Genomic DNA, 18,269 nt, shown 5'->3' on the forward strand with positions numbered 1-18,269 from the left:
ATCTTGTTCACCATCACGTTACGCAGTTTAAAAAGAAAACTTACAAATGTCATGACAGAATATTCTTCCATCTACATAGGTACCTCCGTAATGCGCATCATGCGTCGCTATGGATCAATTTTATTCACTGTATCTTTTGATTTTACTGTAAATCTCCATCTGATGCATCGATTCACTTCCTCTGGCTATTCCCCCTCCCCTCCCGACCTCTCTTTATGAATTGTACTCTAAGACTCGCTTCGACGGAAGCCCCCTTTTCCCTCCTATCGAAGAAAGGTAGGAATGAAAACAGCTGCGTGTGGGCGGGATCGACCGCCTGTCATGAGGGAAAACCGTTACAATGACAGAAGGAAAAAAGGGGGGTGAGTAGTTGCCACTTGCTCATCTATGTTGCGTGAGATATAAAGAAAACTCCATTCGAATGCCTCGTGTGCTCCCTGTTTTCTTACTTTCCATCTTGTACATCTGTTGCTCAAGAACTGAATATTTCGACTCAAAGCCAGTGGTGTATGCTAAGGTAGGTCAAAATCAAGGAATGGTGGGAGAGGGAAGAGGGTAAAGAGAAAAAAAAAAACTTGGAAATGAAGAGGGTGATTCTCTGCCCCCCCGGTGAACTCTGACACACAAAAAGACCCCAAGAAAAGATAAACACCCAGGCAGGGCCAACTTTGTCCTTGCCAGTAACCGAACAAGCCATGATATTGTTGGAAATTGCAATCCAACGCCTCTGCTCCGAAAGAAACCTCGCTATGCGCGCTCGATGTACACAAACAAACATTAGAAATGGAAAACCGAAGGGGAAGAAAAGGAACGGGTGAAGGGGTGAGGGGGATGAAGGGGAAACGAGCAACAAGACTCGTCAACGCAGCCTTGTGGGGAAGGGAGACAATGCCCCCGTCTTATGCTTCAAAATTCTCTGCCGTGACATTTGGTTTCGATGGCGGATTGTTGGCCGAGTTTGGCTTGACCGTCGTTCGCCCTGAAACGGTAGCGCTGCGGATGTGGGCGCTCAGAGGAAGACTGTATTTGACCACTCCCTTGACAATAAGGTCAAATTCGTTCTGATAGATTCGCTCCCAGCGCTTCGAGCCGCCCGCCGTGCCGTTGCCGGGATACGGCAGCTGCATTTCGCCAGTCGATGAGGACAGGCCCTGATGGAACAGAGATCCTTCAAACGTCAAGGGACTGTCGAACTCGGTGATGCGGCCGAGGAGCACGTTCGGCTTCGTCTCGTCCTCTCCTCCCGGGGTGGTCGGATCATTGATTGGATCGTCGTACGGACGTACCAAGTTGTCTTTGGGTCCGTCGGGGCTATCCCACCAGTCCGAATCGGCACCTCCATACTCTGATTTGGCGAAGATCTCGAGGTTGGCATGATCGATTGTGACAACCACAATGTTGGGGTTGTGCGCCTTGACGGTGACATCAAACATGAGAACCTGCTCGCTGGTGACGACGTTGTGGATGGAGACAATCTCAATGTCGCTGAGAGGCTGGGACGTCGCAAACATGAAGCCTATGGCACCCGTAATGACCAAGAGGAACATCATGGTAAGGACCAGACATGCGGCAAACCGGTTGAGATAGGACGACCTCCTAGAGTACGTCTGCGCCTCAGCTTGCCGCAAGTTGTGCGGGCCACGCCTGAATCGGCCTCTGCGGTTGTTGTCGAGGAGAGGCCTGCGCTCGTCATCCGCACCCGTCGTTTCGTCCAGATCATAGCTCGAGGACATGTGCATCACAGATCGCTTGGAGTTCAGCGGTCCCCGCATGGACATTGAGGGGTGATTTCTCGGGCTTGGGGGTCCGGAGGAGTGGCGGGAGCTCGTCATCTTTGGTCTCGACGCATTCTGGAAGGGTGATTCGTTGTCGAAAAGCGAAGCATGGCCGTTACCCGGCTGGCGTCCCCAGCGGCCTATGTGGTGATGCTGCCGGACGGTGCCTCGGCCAGAACCGCTGGCGCTGCGGCCGGTTCCCCTGCCGTCCTCGTCGCCGGTCAACACGCCATCGTTGATGGGTCCGTTGGCGTACGTGTTGGGAAACTTCAAGCTCTTCTTAGGCGCAGGACCATGGCCATCAACGATGCCGTATATCGCCCGCATGTTGGGGCGATCGCTCTGGCTCACTATGGAAGTGGCACTGGGGGTGCGGGAGTGGAAGCGGCGAGAGGCCCGCTCGCCAACGTCGGGGGGGTTGGAATCATAGACAAACGTCTCTTCCGAGTCGGAGGTGTTGGCTTCGTCGACAGCGTTGGCAATCTTGGCCTCGAAGATGTCCGCCTTGGATGATCCTAGCATTGGTTTTAGCATGGTTGTTACCTTGGCCAAGGTCTACAGGTTCGCAAGGGAAACCATGTAGGAGTCTGATGCAGAGTGGGCGGAATGAGAGGGGAGGGGAGGGGAGGGGGGGAACGGGGATTCTCACCATTTCCACTGTTGACCGGCTGTTTTCGAGAGGATCTCTTCTTTTCCTTTTTCGGGGGCCTAATGGTTTCAGTGCTCTGCTTCGTCCTCAGAGTTCCATTCATTCCGTCAGGCTTTGGTCCTACAGCAAGTGCCACCTGAGGAATGCTCGCCACGGTCTCCGTCTCGACCGTCATTGTCTGCGTAGAACCCTCAGGACGGGCCTTGGCTTGCTTCGACAGCATAATGGCACTAGACTGCCTGGAGAGGAGGGGCGGAGGGACAGAGGTTGTCCTCCTGGACTCGGCCCTGCTGTCACCTCCATTTTCGTAACCGGGAAGCATGGGTCTGGCTCGCAGCGTCCGGCCGCCATCAACGTCGGACTGGTTGTCGGTGTAGGTAAACTTTTCCCTGACATGCTCCAAGAGGGTGGCGTCTTGCTGGCCGCGCAATCGGGCTGGCGAGTTGGGCTGGCTGACTTCCTGCACGGTTTCCAGAGGCCCGCGGGCCGGCGTTCGGAGGCCAGACGCCATCTGCAGGTCCTCGGCTTCGCTCTCGCTGGCGGTCAGGGACTGATAGGACTCGGCCTGGATGGAAGATGGGCTAGGGTGCTGTACGTTGATGATGATGGGAGGAGGAGGTGAAGAAGAAGAAGAAGGGGGAGGAGGAGGAGGCGGAGGAGGATCCTGCTCGCTCGGGGGGCGAGGCGTCGTCGTGCTGCCGTTTCTAGGTTGTTGCGGCGGAGGGGAGCGTAGACGGGGCGACACGGGCCATTTCGTGCTGTCTCTCAACTCGGACGACTGTGCAGGCTTCTGCGGTGCGGGTGGTGCCTGGGCGTGGACGTGGACCTGGGACTGCGACTGCGACTGCGAGTCGTTGTTGGCGGTCACGGGCACGAGAGCCGGCGTGGTGGTCGCGGAGAGGCTTCGAAGGCCGGAGGCAGGCCCGCCGAGGGTCGACTTGCGCTGGGGAGACGGGCTCTGGGCCTGCTGGCTGTTGTTCCGTGATGTCGCGCCGTTGATCCTGCCCGACGACGAAGTTGCTCTCCGGGGTTGACGGGTCGGGGAGGGGTCTCGGGAGCCCATGGGTGAATGGGTGACGGAGTTGCTGGCGGAGGAGTGAGTCGACGTCGCCGTGGCACTGATGCTGGCAGCAGCGGCTGGATTGGCACTGGTACTGGCGCTGGCACTGACGCTGGCACCGGAGCTGGAGCTGGAGCTGGAGCTGGCACTCGGATTGGCACTTGGATTGGCACTGGTGGTGGACGTCGCACCGGACGCAGACGCACCAGGTGTGGGCTGATGATTCGCCATGTCGGCCCCGGCCTGTGTGGCGCCGTCGCCGTCAGTCGCAGCAGCCGGTGGCCTGTTCATGGCTGTGGATAGGGAAGCGAGTCGTGGGTTCGCAGGGCATGCATGCCAACGGGGCAGGCCTCGACTGGTGCTGGTACTGGTGCTGGTGCTGGGACTGGGACTGGAGCTGGTGCTTGTTGCTGATGCTGGCTCTGTCTGGTTCGGGCTGCTGGCTGCTGGCTGAGTGGGAACAAGAGGTGTGAGGTTATGCGGCCCAGGCGCGGCTCATGATGGTTGGCTCGACACAAGTAACAGGGCAGTAATGTACAGCGATGCGGGAGGATCGGATGGGCGCGATGCCCAACGTTGAGGCCCTTCCCTTGCGTGCGTCGTACTAGCACGTTGGTGTTTCTGGCTCGATGCGCAAAGCCAGCCAATGGGTTCGGGGGGTTCGAGGGAGGGGGGTGGCGTCAGCACAGCTCGAGCGGTGCAGCAGAACGGGGTCGGAGGGGGGAGTGTCTGGATATGCAGGCTCGCACAGAAAGTGAATGGCGAAAATAAATAGACAGAGAAGGGCGAGGAGGAAAATTGTGTGAATAATACTCGTTCGAGCCGGGGAAGAGGGATGACAGGGCCAGCGACGGGGGTGCCTTTGAACTTGGGGGGGGACGCGGAGCGGAAACAGGTGCGCAAAGGATGACACAATCAATCGGGTTGGCCACGATGGTGGGACTCTGCTTCAGGGCGGCACTAGCAGCAGCACCAGGAGCAGCAGCAAAGCAGGCCTGGAGTGGAAGGGTGTGGGAATACGATGGAAGGGGACGAAAGAGAGGGCGGAGGAGGAGGAGGTGGAAGAAGAGAGAGAGAGAGAAACGGGTCCGTGAGAACAAGGACATGGGCGTGCCAGACTTGGATCCGTGGAGGGAGCAGGCATGTGCCAATCACCTCACGCAGGCAAGACGGGATACGGGGAGGATACTCGCGACAGGGGTGCCAAGGCACTCTCGGTCCATGCATGACCCGGGTAGCGCCAAGTACCTACCTGGTACCCTTACTTGAGAGCAACCTGGGTAAGGCAGCGCGTGGGGGAGGTACATAAGGCACCAGACCTCACCACCTCACTACAGGGCCTGGACTGTACCTAGGTACTGTACCTGGTGCTGGTGCCAGGCCGGTACCGGGTGTTACCGACGCCAAGGTTGGCACACACGCCCGAGGCAAGAGGGCGAGATTAGGCGGTCGGTTGATTGAGGGCTCGATGCAACACCAATACATAGCTCGTTGTTTTTCTTGTGCGGAAAAGAAAATGGAGAGCCTAAAGGTAGTAGTAGTACCTCAAGGAGGCTCAAGGAGAAAAGGGGAGCGTGAAGCGATGCGGAATTGGAGCGTCTGGCTTCTGCTTCTGCTTTGCCATCAGCCGGCGCGGTTTCATCCAGGACGCTGTGCGAGGATGGAATTTATGCCATGCTTACTGCGGAGATATAAAAAGACGCCGAACGACTGGCTGGCCGCCCGTCTTACCGTTTGTTACAAACAAATGAAAGGAACAAGCATGATTCATCAAATCCAATGGACGTGCGAGTATTGGTGCTGTATTACCTACTGCAGTATTCCAACTTCCTACCGGTTTGCTGGTGCCAAACAACTACTAGGTACTACTCGTACCTTACTGGTACCCGCCTGGTAATAGTACTACCTAGTAGGGCATTTCAATGGTTTGCACCCAGCGCCGCATTGGCATTTGCACCCACCTGCCACCCTCGCCCAAGCGCCACAACTCGGACTCCCAGCCTCCTCCTCGTCGGCATCGTTTGTACGAACTACAAGTACGAGTACAAGGGCAAGGACCTGGCCAGTGCACCGATGGCAACAACCTAGGTAGGTAGAAAGTCTGCTGACTTGCTTGGCCAGCATTGGGATCGCTATTAGCTCAACGTACAGTTACGGTAATACTCGCTACCTTTAATATGACCTTACGCAGTACCTCTGCATGGATCCGAGGCCGTCGTGCTCGTTCGAAAAGGCTGGCATCTGCTCCAGTTGCAGCACAACATTGCCAGGTGGCACTCGGAAGCTGCTTCGTAGTCGGACCGTGGGCCAATTGACGACGACGGTCCTTTTCTTGGCCGCTCTCAGTTCATGGCAGCTTAATATACTAATTACAAAGAGGATGGATGGCACAGTTGATGGCATTGTAATCGTATGTTACATGTACAGTAATAACTTGGAAAGGCAATGTAGTAGGTTGTGCCCTCCATCTCAAGGCCTCGTTCACTTAGAGTACGAGGCTACATGTAGAGAGCAACCTAGCTCTTTGACTGATCATCCCAGGCGACCACTTTATTACTTGCTTTTCGACCACTTGCCCTCCTCTTCACTCTTGTCTGTCTATTTTCTAATTTCCTTCTGTTCATTGGATATGACTGCTACGGCTCACGTTCCACGCCTCTCAGACCGGGCCAATGCGACGCAGAAGGGTCGCCAGTCGCGGTGGAAGCAACACAAGTTAGACGGCCAGGACGTCATGAAGCATATTACACAGAGGGGGGGGCAGAGCATCAAGCTACCTACTAGGTAGTATCTCGAGCACGCGCATCTGCCGTGCCAGGTGAGCCCTGCCCAGACCCCAATGGATGCAGCCAACTCGTCTTCCATTCTGATCCTCCCTTGCTTTTGTACTGTAGCCTTGATTGAAAATCCTGGCTTCAGATATTACGCCGCAAGCGAGGGAAACAAGGTGGTGGTGCAAGCAACAGCAGGCGGCCCCTCTGATTTGAGCGTTGCCGCGGTCCACCCACGTCATGGACAGCATCGATAGCATCAACAAACAAGAACACGGCAAGACGATGGTTACGTAGTAGTGGTACGTTTTATAATGCACAGTGGGTGTGTGCTCTTTTTTTTTATAGTAATTACCAAATGGTCGGCAGCACGGCAAGTGGCAAGCAAAAGGAAAAGAAACAGAACCCGCGTCCAGGGTTTCTTGCACCGACGCCAAAAAGGACCACCCAGTTCCAAAAAGGCACAACACGGGCGTCGCCTACGAGTACAGTAGTAGTATTGTGATATCTGCGTTCCACAGACTCCCAACATTCTCCCAGGAAACACGCACCACTTCGTTATCAGCGCCGACCGGTCGCAGGTTTCTGCTCCGTGAGCCGCGTCCAAGCGGTTCGACAGGTTCCGTACTTACTTCCTCTTGTGCATGAATCCAGGGTGATATGGCTGGCTTGCAAATGCCAGGGCCAAGATAGGTACAGTACATACTACTAGTACTTAGGTAGTATGTAGATGCCTGACAATATTACTAGCACTCAACATTCCCCAGGATTTCACAGCAAAAGCAGCCCAGAGAAGCCTAGCAGGGGCATCCGATGCCAGGGGCCGTCCCTGGTCAACTGTCTACAGTAGGTAGGTAGGTAATACAGTAATACCCTGGGGGAAATTCTTCACGGGATAACTCGCTGCAAGCATCAGACGCAGTAACGTCGTCTGTCGGCTCACTTCTTGCATGAGCCTGCGCGCGCAAGTCATGTACAAGTATGTATGTAATAAACAATCATCGTCTGCTGCCGGTATATTAAATGGCTCAGCCCGGCTTCGTCCTTTTTGAGAGTGAGAGGAGGTTTTCGCCGATGGGAAGAAACCGGGACATGACGATTGTGAAGCACAGATGCTCGGTAGCGGCCCAATGGATCTGTCGCGGCTGGTCAACAACACATGATGGTTGCAGCAGCCAGCATAAGCTCTGCCCATCCCGCCCATCCAACTGATTAAGCAATCAGCAACCAGCAACAACATCAACATCAACATCAACATCAACATCAACATCAAACGCGTTCTAGACTCGATTGTGGCATGAGAATGAGCAGCAAGCAGGTGTCCAGGCCCGTCGTCCCGTCCCATCCACCCGCCCCCCTAGATGGGATTCGCTCTGCTTGATGATGATACTACATGTACCTACTCAGCCTAGGTAGGTACCTACTTTTAGACCTTCACTGACACAACGCAACCGCAGCGGCAACACCAAGGGATGAACTGTCACCACACATGGGCCGGCATCAGGTAGGAAGGGCTGTTACACGTTCATCGTGATGCCCTCAAGTCTTCCAATCATCACTGGCAGCGCATCCCAACCTGTGACCAACTGCCTAGTAGCCGATGGAGCAAGAGAACAACCAGCAACAGCACATCACTTTGGCTTTGGTCCAAGCACGTCCACGTCCACGTCCACGTCCACGTATTACTACTATTACAAAATACACCCAAGGTCCATCTGGCCAAGGCGCCTTATGTCTCAACTCTCACCTCCAACAGCCTCTGATGACTCTGTCTCTTTTGTCTCTCTCGCTCTCTCTTTCTCTCTCTCTCTGAGGAAGAAAATCAAGAGCCCTTTTCTTCCATTTCTCCCGCTGACCGGCCCCCAACGCCCTCCCCTTCTGCAGCGGCCACACACACACACACACACACACACACACACACACACACACACACACACACACACACCCCCCAAAAAAAGCCACAAAGCACTTGGCGGCGCATTGCAGCCGATCCCCAGCAGGAGTCTGCCGCCAGCCTCTCACAGCTCGACACGATAGACGCCACCCCTGTCTTTGTGCGGTTTCCATAGTATTAGATGCATGGCCCTAATAACATGCATCATCAACAAAAGAATTTTTTTTTTTTTTTTTCATCTAAGATTTTTTGTTTGATTTTCCTTTTTTTTTTTTTTTTTTTTTTTTTTTTTTTTTTTTGTTCTTTTTTTGCTTGTCTTTCTCGTCTCGCCCCCTTGACGCGGCTCCCAGAACCTGCGTTAGGCCTGGTTGGGCATCTCTTCCACTTCCCTTTCTTCTCTATGACCCGTCGAGATGTCTTCTCTCTTTGGCCATCTTCATTCAGCAGTCATCTGGGGGAAAAGAGCGTACTCGTAGTATTACTGTACATATATCGGCCGTCACAGATCGCGGGCCATTGCTGCTGCTGCTGCTGCTCCTCTGCCTCAACGGCTCGCTTATTCTTGCCCAGTCCAACTCGCCATTTCATGATACTAACCCCCCGTAGTAGTAAGGTAGCATCTCCATGTCAACTGTAGCACTCCATCTCGAGTCGCACGCATGATGAACCGCAATGCACGCCTCTCGCTACCTCCTCAACATCTCCATCTAGTATCCAGAACCTCAACAAGCTCATACTGGTATCTGCATCCCCTTACTAATAATACGTTGGACTACTACCTTTACCTAGGTAGGTATGTACATACTCTCGTACGTGCCCTTCTGGCCTCCTGCACAGGTGACCTCGCCTCCACGTCGTCCCACTGCGCCTTTGCCTTGCCGAGACGCACTCCCACGACCAGAGCGGGTTGGCGAGCATGTCTTGCTCTGCGAGTGCTTGGCTCGGGTTGAAGCCGACGAGATGCGGGCTTGTTTAGACAGTGGGCTCCCTCAACTTGCAAGGGGTTTGGAAGAATGATACTACCTGGACTCGTAGCCTACGGGTACATGGTGTTATTGTAGACGGGTGTGTATCGTACATGTAGCGCTGGCTAAAGTCTTGATATCCTGGAGCTCATCATGTAAGTTCGCCCCAGTAGACAGCAAATATGTATCCTCCACCATCAGCATCACGAGCGCGCGAACAATCCAGCAAACATTGATTTTACAGCGATCTGATCGTCCCTCTATCAGAGTTAAGCGAACGACGACCCGATCAACCGCAAGGATGTATTAAGAAGTTGAGGTTTTCGCCACCTTGCACGAAGAGCCCTATAACTTGTACGTACAAAAAGCATCGGTAATCACACATCAAAATGCATGTGCCCGTACTCGTAATGTGAAATATCACTAGTATTACAAACTCCATCCAACCACGAGCATCTTCCACATGCCTCTGTCCTAAATCTCGCCATCAACGCCCACAGAATGCACGAAATAGGTCGGCAATTGGTCCAAAAGAGAGAAGAAAAAATTCAATCACTAGCATCAATCGCCCCAAGTCCCCATCGCCGTGCAGCACGACTTCGTAGATACATACACGCCTCTTTGCGGTACAGTATTGTAACATGTAATACCTAACCTCACAAACCCTCAAGAGATTCCGCATCGTGCCTAATTCCCACCCCAAAAACAACGCCCCTTCACAAGACCCTTGTTTTTTTCTCTCTTTTGCCCTTGGAATTTCTCCATACAGATCCCTACACACATACAGTACATACCTATCACTACTTACCTGGCCAGAGCAAAAGCCTCTCTCTGTCTCTTCCACTCACCGCCTTGCTGCAGCACAGATTCAAAGTGGTTCAAAAGAGAGAGAGACAAGGAAGAGAGTCTCCACGCCCATGTTATTAATACTACTATGCTATGTACAATCCTAAAACGACACCCGGTAAAGAAGAAATTAGGACACGCAGAAAGGCTCGAGGCTCACTTGATAGGCAGTCGACGACAAACCAGTGGCCACTTCATCCCACGCGTGATGCCTTGTTGGGTATCAAGCGCAGAGAGAGAGAGAAAAGAAACAGATGCAAAGGGAAAAAAAAAGGCCAACCCTGCGTAGGTACATGTCCCTAAACATGCATCAATCCAAATGCAGCAGCACACAGATGCTCAGAAGACCAGCAAGTGGAGAGAGCAAAGAAGCACCCAACCACCTCGTCAAGCCGTCACTTGAGGAATCAAAGAGCCATCATGAGGACAATGTGAGGGAGGATAATTGGTGCCGACAAGACAAGTAATGACAGGGCAGCGAAAAGAAGGAGGTCATTGCTCAACTATTGAGGCCGTGATGCCGCTTGACGCATGTTAGGTAAGGTAAGGTACATGTAATGAGCGGTCAAGTAATACTAGGTACCTAGGTATTCAGGCAGTTAGTAGTTGCCTTTGCTCCATAGGTATCGTGAACCCATGACTTTGGGACCAGGCTATGATAGAATGAAGAAAGAAAATACAATAAACAAATCCAATTATTAGAAATAGAGAAAGAAAATAAAGACGATTGCAAAACGCCGTACGCGAAAGGAAATGGGATGCCGCATGACACTGGCCCTCCCCAGCTACCTTGGTAGTTTGTGCAGCACTTCCATTACATCTTCCACACACAACTTACACAAACCGCCTCAAATCGTCTCTGCATTTCACATCAAAGAGCAGGTTTCCCGCCCAAGGCAGCCCTCTGAATGTCAGGTACTTCAAACAACAAAAGTGTATCTATTACATGCAACACTCCTCCTCCCTAAAACTGCGTAAAGGCAGGCCGTCCCCCCAAAGAACGGCAATCCAAAGCGACTCCAAGTTTCAGACAGGATGCTGCTCCTCCCCCTTGCCTGTGACTACGTGATTGATTCCATCATACTGCATGATCCCTTTGTCTTCAGGAGACGTCAAACCCAGATTTCTCCACCATGCATGCAAGCAAATGCCCGGTCAAGGTCATTTGGATCTGCTCATCACTACCGCAAGTATTAGAGAGAAAAAATGTGAGTATAATACTATAAATATGAGAGTAGAGATATTATATCCTGTCCTTGTATATAATGCATCAATTAAACAACTACATAAAGTATCCAACGAAAAATAACCGGGTGTAACGAAGAAGAAATGACAAAAAGAATACACACACGTCCATCAACTTCCACCAAACCATATAACCCGCACATACGTCTCGCCGTACTCGTACATTTGTATGTATCTAATGCACGTTTGCGTTTTTTTCCCTTCTTCTTCTCTTTCGTTTGGTCTTTCGTCAATCAATATCCCCAAACGATGAGAAGACGGGACCCATCATACGCTTCTCGGAGGATAATAATAGTGATAAGTGACAAAAGGAAAAACCAGGGTCGTAGAGATGAAGAAGTAAAAAGGGTGCCAGACAAGGTTATATATAAGTATATCATATCAAATTGTTTGCAAGTCATGTACTTGTCATTTGTCGTCATCGTCATCTGCTGTCCAAGGAGTTCTATGGGTGTAGAGGGGACATATCCAAGCCCGCTCTGCCCGTCGGTCCGGCCGCTCCGTCGTTGTTATCGTTATTTGCCGTGCGTATCGTCCCTGATGTTGAAAAAGAAGCATGTATACTGATCCTAGTTGTAAAGAAATTATCCGTTTGAGTATATTGAAGTAGTCGGTGCGTTCCCATGATAGACGCCTATTCCCAAGATTCTGCCCCAAGAAGAAAGCATGATTCCAAGATGTTGTTTTCGTTTCGCTTCAATATTCGTGAGAAGCAACTTTGGCTCATTCCTTTCGCCCTTCCTAGTCTATGTCGTCCTACTCTGGGATTGCAGGGCTTGCTGGCACTTCGTCTTTCTTGCCGCCCCAGCCCCAGCCGGAGATCCAGCTTGCTCGTTTGTTGGCGTTGTTGTCCTTGACGGCGTCCGGGTTCTCCTGTACCAGTCTCAGCGGGCGGGGCTTGCTGCCGGTGAACGTGGTTTGCTTGTCGGAGTGGGATCGTGGCGGCGACTGCGACTGCGGCGTCGAGATCTCGCCAGAGTCGCCGCTCAAGCTGGACGTCTCGCTTCTCTCGCCTCTCGTGCCTGGGAAGTTACCGGACGAAGGAGCATGGCTACCGCTAGGAATCCGTCCGGGAGTGCCAATCACGCCGGCGGTAGGGAAGAAGGCGGAGGAGTGCCTCTGGTTGATGGGCGGCGATGCAGGGCTGTCCGGACCCCTATACATCTGGCTGACCAGACTGGCCGCCCCGGGGAACTGGTCGCTGACAGGTCGCGAACGTCTGTTTATCCGACCAAGGCCGATGGGGATGCTCGGTGCCTTGTCGGGGTCGGTGTGATCCAGTTGGGCGCCGTTGGTCTGTATGATGGAAAAGGGTCGCGGCCTCGTCCTTCCAGTCATTATGGGCGCGGTCCGAGTTCGCTGCAGCGTGGGCTGTCCGTTGAGCTCTCCATTGGCTTGCCCGTTGACCTGTGTGTTGACCTGTGTGTTGACCTGTGTGTTGATCTTGGGCTTCTCCACCGGCGGAGGTGGTGGAAGCTCCTTGTCCTTCTCGGGCAACGGGGGCTTCATGTCTGCCGACTGGTCCAGGATCGTCTCAAAGTCCTGGTGCTGGAGCAGGCGCTCGATGATCTTGTTGATGTACAGCGTGAGGGCCTTGTTCTTCTCCTTGAGCGCCTTGACTTCGCTCTCGAGACGGCGGTGATCCACGCTGTACTCGGGCTCGGACTGCGTCGCATCCGAAAGCTCGTCGGCGAGACTGGAGCCGCCTGCCTTGCCCTCGAGCGCGTTCAAGGCCTCCTCGTTGACGGTCGGGCTCATGTAGCTAAAGTCACTCTGGCCAAAGTCGCCCTTGAGCGTCTTCTCCTGGAGGAGCAGCTGGTAGCTCTCGTTGTCCTCCATGAGCCGCGCGTTGGACATGCGCGCCTCCATCAGCTGTCGCTCGACCTCGCGCAATCTACCTCCGCCCTGGTTCTCGGATTCAACCAGCTTGATCTGGGCTTCGGCGAGTTCCAGACGCAGCGACTCGATGAGCTTGTCCTTTTGCAGGATCAGCTTGGAGCTGTTTCGCGAGTCGCTCCGCTGAAGGGAAGACGGAGGGGCAAAGCCGCTGCCGTCAAGTGAGGGAGAGGCGCTGGCTGCTGTAAGAAAGACAATCAAGATTAGCGTGTGACCAAAGCAAGGATTCAGACTCGGTATATCTCTTACATTGCCTCGACGGCCTCGGGTCGTCTTCAAGGCTCAGCTTCTGGGCTAGGCTCTCCTTCAGTCGCGCAATGACCATCTGCATCTCCTCCTCCTTGTTCGCCATCTCCTCCTTTTCCTTGAGGATCGCGCTCCGTTCAGCCTCGTATATCGTCTCCATCTCGCGGATCTTGCGTCCGGCCTCTCTCTTTTCGTTTCGCAGCGTCTCAATCAGCTCGTCGTGCTCGTGGACCTTTTCCTCCAGCTTGGCCGACTCCTTGACCGCGTCGTCTAGCTTGGACTGCAAGACCTCGGCCTGTCGCCTGTACTGCTCCGACTGCTTCTCCTCCTTTTCCAGGCGCTGCTGGAGATCCTCCAGGGCGGCAGCCGCAGCCGCGCGGGCGTCGGAGTCGGTGTTGCTCATGGCCGTGTCCCGTCGGGCAACGGCAGCGCGGGCAGAAACAGGGGCGCCGCGAACGGATCTTGTCCTCGAGTGGCCGTTGTTGTTGTTGTTGTTGGGCGTCGCCGAGCGAACGGAGTGGGCTCGCGTGTGAGTCGGGTTGGGAGGCGACGAGCCGGTTCCTGCGGCGCTTCCAGTGGGAGACTCTGAGTTTGCTCTGCCGACTGAGATGACGGGCGGCTTCTTTGCAACCGTGGTAGACATGGCGAATGAGGGACGGGGCCTGAGCGATGGGGGATGGGGATGCTGCAAGCCGTGGGAGCGCCGTCGAGGTCGGTGAGCTACTCTAGGTGAAACGCACAAACGGGGCTGCCTGGCGCAGCGCCAAACAGGTCGGACTGTGGGATAATTGTAATGTCTGATAGTTATGCTGCGAGAAAGGCCGGTGGTGTAGAGCAAGAACTGGCGTCGATTAGGAGGGATTGCAGGACGGCAGAACAATAACAGGCCACGAGGGTTTCGTCCTGCTTGGGTTGGGCTCCACCGCGAACGTGTCGGTGGGCAATCAAAAGGGACAGGACGGGTTTCACGCAAAAAAAGAGGTACCTTCGTCAAGGGTTCAGCGATGAGCGCGTGCGAGGTACCCGTACGGCAGGAGTACAAGGCCAGCACAGTACTACCACAGTTCAGCGAGTTCGGGGGGAGAATGCGGTGACGAAACCGGGACGCCCAGATGCCGCTGTTCTTGGTGTCTCTGACCCCCTTCCGTCTTCTGTTTCTCTTTGTCTTGTAGGTTTTCTTCAACTGCTCACTCACTCGTCTCCTTTTCTGCCCTTATTTCCAACCTCCATATCACAGTCCAGTCCTGCACTTTCGCAGTTACCGAGTTCTTCATGCCTCTGCCTTAAACAGTGCATGACTCTGGTCGGGACGCCCTGCATCTTATGCCAGGACAGGTGCCTGATTGGGCGCTACAGGCGCTGCAGAGCCACCCGCCGCCCCTAGAGACTCTCCACCCCCACCACTGGACCGCTGGAATCTCAGTTTCTCCCCCCCTCTCTCCTCTCCCCTCCCCTCTCGAGGGCAGTCTGTTGCCTCCCCCTTGAGCTTGTCACCTTCGGCTCCTCTGCGGACGCAACGCAACGCTCCGCTTTGCAATCCATCTTGTATCCTTTTGATCTCGCTGACCGCTTCTCTGCGCTCGAGGGAGAAACAGCGCAAATCCCCTTTCTAGAAGAGAAATGGAAAAGAACCCAGGACCCTTGACCAGAGTCCAGTATCGCTTTGTCATCCTCGTCTCGCTTTATATGGACCAATTACCATTACGCAAATGTACATGACGATCAACTCTTACTCTACCTACCTTACCTAAGGTACCTCTAGGTAGATACTCTTTGCTGCTGCTGGATCTCTCGGTTCTGAGATTGAGAACGCTTCGACTTTTGGCACGGTGAGGCGCAACAGATTCTGGTCACTGCAGAGTACCGGCTACGAACAACCACTACAATAGTGACCAGCGACGGGCTATGGTTGCTATAATTAAGTCGAGGGCTTTGCTGACTTGCTCAGCCTTTTCGTGGCGAAAGTCATGTGCCGGCGATCGATCTGTACCTGAAGGCTGATGCGCCTCGAGTTGTCGTGGGCATGACATCGATAACAAACTCCGTTGTTCCTTGGCAAGCTGAGGGTTTGCGTACGTCGAGTGACAGTATGTCATCACTCACCGTAAAGAACTCTGATTCTATTCATGAGGACAACAGCACAGCCATGTTCGTTAAACCACAAGCCACAGATTTGTCGCAGTGCTTGCAAGGGGTTGTCTTGAGCCACTGCTTTTCAGCTGTGTTATTGCACTTGTGCCAGTGATACCAACTCATGTCTGTACGTGCAACGGGACCTGAAACGGCGGATCTGGGATCTTCCTGTGAGGAACATTCCATCGTCGCTCTTGATGTATGCAGCGCCTTATCAAACATGGGTTCTGCCTGGCCAATGGGATATGCGACCAAGCAACCATGAACGAAGCATCAATTGCATACGTACCACGGCTATACACATGTCCCTATCGTTGTCATGAGTATGCCTGCGATAGGGGACGCATATGATGGGGAAGACGTACATAGTCAAGCACACTGCACGGTCGATCCATCTTCATCGGAGTCAACATATCAATCTCAGTTGGCACCATCTACACCTCAAACACACAATCACACATGAAAATAGCAAGCAGCTTATTCGACTTGACAGGGGGAACAGTCTTCGTGGCTGTATTATTCCATTGAAATAACTACCACTGGAAAATTTCTGGGTTTTTTGTACCCAAAGGAATTGCCTTCCTGGTAGATGATGTTTCGCATCAAAGATTTTCGCCTGACACACGAAAGTGTCAAAGTGTAATGGTATCCATATTGCCCTTGAACCGTTTTACCCCCAACGCCGTTTTGAATGCACTAGATGTTGGCCGCTTAAGCCTGCTGGTCGCTGAGGATATCAGAGTCACCAGCATCCAGGATGGCGAGGGTGGAGCATCGGAAGAGCTTTCCGCAGGCGGTGCCCAGCTCGATCTGTATTTACGAAATATTGTAAGCCAATGTGAACCCTCCAAAGTCTGGTAAAGACTTCTTCTCTGGGCAATTCCGCAAGAATTGTGTGTATAATTCTCGGGCAGCAAGAGCAGCTTCTGAGAAGCTCGAAGTGTTTCACTCGTCGAGAGTGTACGGGTACGCAAAACTTACGTTGTTGCCAGCAAAGTGGTGGATGGGGGCCTTGGACAGCATGCTGTAGTACTCGAGCTCGCTCTTTCGGAGAGGAGGAGTGTTGCCAGCAATGATGATCAGCTTGGCCTTGCCGGATCGCAGAGACTTGAGAGTAGACTTGTAGCCGAGGGTGACTGGCGAAATCATGTTAGCATCTGATGGGACTGTCATCACGGGACTGCAGTTTCTCGAGGAGCAGCCACGCACCCTTTCCGGACTTCATAACAAGCGCCAACTTGGAGTTGATGCTGTTGGCATCCTTCTTGCTCTTCTTGGTGGGGGCCATTTTTGCTGATTTGAGGCGCGAGCTGCGATCTGGCGACTGGATTGATGCGGTTGCTGAAGACAATTCCCTCCAAGCTCTAGAAAAGTTCGTGGATTTTTGGTTTTCTACTGAGCTACCAAGAATTGCTCGGCGGGGCAGGGCTATCGCGCGCGCGGCCAATGAGCGCAGACTTGCCGTTTTGGTAAGCCCTAAAGCACCGGGGTTTAAGCGGACCACATCGGAACATTGACTCAGAAACACTTTTGCTTTGAAATCAACCAGGCGGTTTTTCTGAAGTGGCGCCCGGGTCTCCTTGCTGTTGGAACAATCTTCCCCCAAACATCATCAACACCCCAAGAAGCAACAGCCAAACACCGTCAAAATGGCTCGCCGTCCCGCCCGTTGCTACCGATACTGCAAGAACAAGGTAAGCCGCTGAAGGACTCTCGGTTTGATGGTTTCGAGCGAGGATTTTTGTCGAAACGGGAGGATGCAAGCTGTGGAGTGACGCAAGAGGTGGATTATAAATGTTCGGAGATGAAGGCATTCCGGATGAATTTGCTGCATCACGGCCCTTTCTGCTCGACCTTCAACACCTTTGGGGTCAATCTACAACAACCATAACGACGCAATACTGACTTTCTTTTCCTTTCTCAGCCGTATCCCAAGTCCCGGTTCAACCGTGGTGTCCCCGACCCCAAGATCCGCATCTTCGATCTGGGCCGAAAGCGCGCCAACGTCGACGACTTCCCTCTCTGCATCCACCTCGTCTCCAACGAGTATGAGCAGCTGAGCTCCGAGGCCCTCGAGGCCGCCCGTATTTGCGCCAACAAGTACCTCGTCAAGCACACCGGAAAGGAGGGTTTCCACCTGCGTGTCCGCGCCCACCCCTTCCACGTCGTCCGTATCAACAAGATGTTGTCTTGCGCTGGTGCCGATAGACTGCAGACCGGTATGCGTGGTGCCTGGGGCAAGCCCAACGGCACTGTCGCCCGTGTCAACATTGGTCAGATCATCATGAGCGTCCGCACTCGTGACTCCAGTACGTTGCGCCCCTCGCCTTTGGCTCGCATTATTTTGATATTCTTCATCTACGATATATCATGGCATGACGGAGAGTAATGCTAACACAACCGCTCTTTAGACCGTGCTCTGGCTCTTGAGGCTCTGCGACGATCCCAGTACAAGTTCCCCGGCCGACAGAAGATCATCATCTCCAAGAACTGGGGCTTCACTCCTCTCCGCCGCGAGGACTACCTCGAGCGCAAGGCTGCCGGCCGTGTCAAGGTCGACGGTGCCTACGTTCAGTTCCTCAGCAACCACGGTTCCATTGAGCAGAACATTCGCCGTTTCCCCGAGGCTTTCTCCGGTGAGGCGTAAAGAGTTTTTGTTCATATGGCATCTGGGTTTTAGGTTGGCGTAATTATGGCATGTCAGATAAGAGATTCCTCGATTTGAGAATCATCAGTTAGGCAAATCAAACCATTGTGCGTTCAGCACTAGACATGCTATGCTTGCATAT

General features: G+C 53.4%; 4 protein-coding genes across 4 annotated transcripts; 1 reads left to right on the top strand and 3 right to left on the bottom strand.

The window, feature by feature from the left end:
- Window positions 1–923: 923 nt before the first annotated feature.
- On the bottom strand, window positions 924–3,550 carry TRIREDRAFT_35867 (uncharacterized protein; the record flags this gene model as incomplete). Its single annotated transcript, XM_006968369.1, has 2 exons — window positions 924–2,290; window positions 2,425–3,550. Coding segments are annotated over 2 exons (2,493 nt in total), but the record flags the coding sequence as incomplete, so codon positions are not given.
- An 8,411-nt stretch (window positions 3,551–11,961) lies between these two features.
- On the bottom strand, window positions 11,962–13,990 carry TRIREDRAFT_81174 (Hypothetical protein; the record flags this gene model as incomplete). The annotated part of the gene is made up of 3 exons (XM_006968461.1): window positions 11,962–12,588; window positions 12,664–13,280; window positions 13,351–13,990. 3 exons carry the CDS (start codon window positions 13,988–13,990, stop codon window positions 11,962–11,964), a joined length of 1,884 nt encoding a protein of 627 aa, XP_006968523.1.
- A 1,978-nt stretch (window positions 13,991–15,968) lies between these two features.
- rpl30 (ribosomal protein L30) lies at window positions 15,969–16,817 on the bottom strand. Its single transcript, XM_006968462.1, has 3 exons — window positions 16,690–16,817; window positions 16,462–16,616; window positions 15,969–16,290 (listed from the first exon to the last, which is right to left on the bottom strand). The coding sequence occupies exons 1-3, from the start codon at window positions 16,766–16,768 to the stop codon at window positions 16,192–16,194; spliced, it is 333 nt and encodes a 110-aa protein (XP_006968524.1). The 5' UTR covers window positions 16,769–16,817; the 3' UTR covers window positions 15,969–16,191.
- Window positions 16,818–17,068: 251 nt separating this feature from the next.
- TRIREDRAFT_51430 (uncharacterized protein) lies at window positions 17,069–18,252 on the top strand. Its single transcript, XM_006968399.1, has 3 exons — window positions 17,069–17,174; window positions 17,405–17,789; window positions 17,892–18,252. The coding sequence occupies exons 1-3, from the start codon at window positions 17,130–17,132 to the stop codon at window positions 18,125–18,127; spliced, it is 666 nt and encodes a 221-aa protein (XP_006968461.1). The 5' UTR covers window positions 17,069–17,129; the 3' UTR covers window positions 18,128–18,252.
- Window positions 18,253–18,269: the final 17 nt, after the last annotated feature.

This window comes from Trichoderma reesei, assembly GCF_000167675.1.
Source record: "Trichoderma reesei QM6a unplaced genomic scaffold TRIREscaffold_23, whole genome shotgun sequence".
Taxonomy (NCBI): Eukaryota; Fungi; Ascomycota; class Sordariomycetes; order Hypocreales; family Hypocreaceae; genus Trichoderma; species Trichoderma reesei.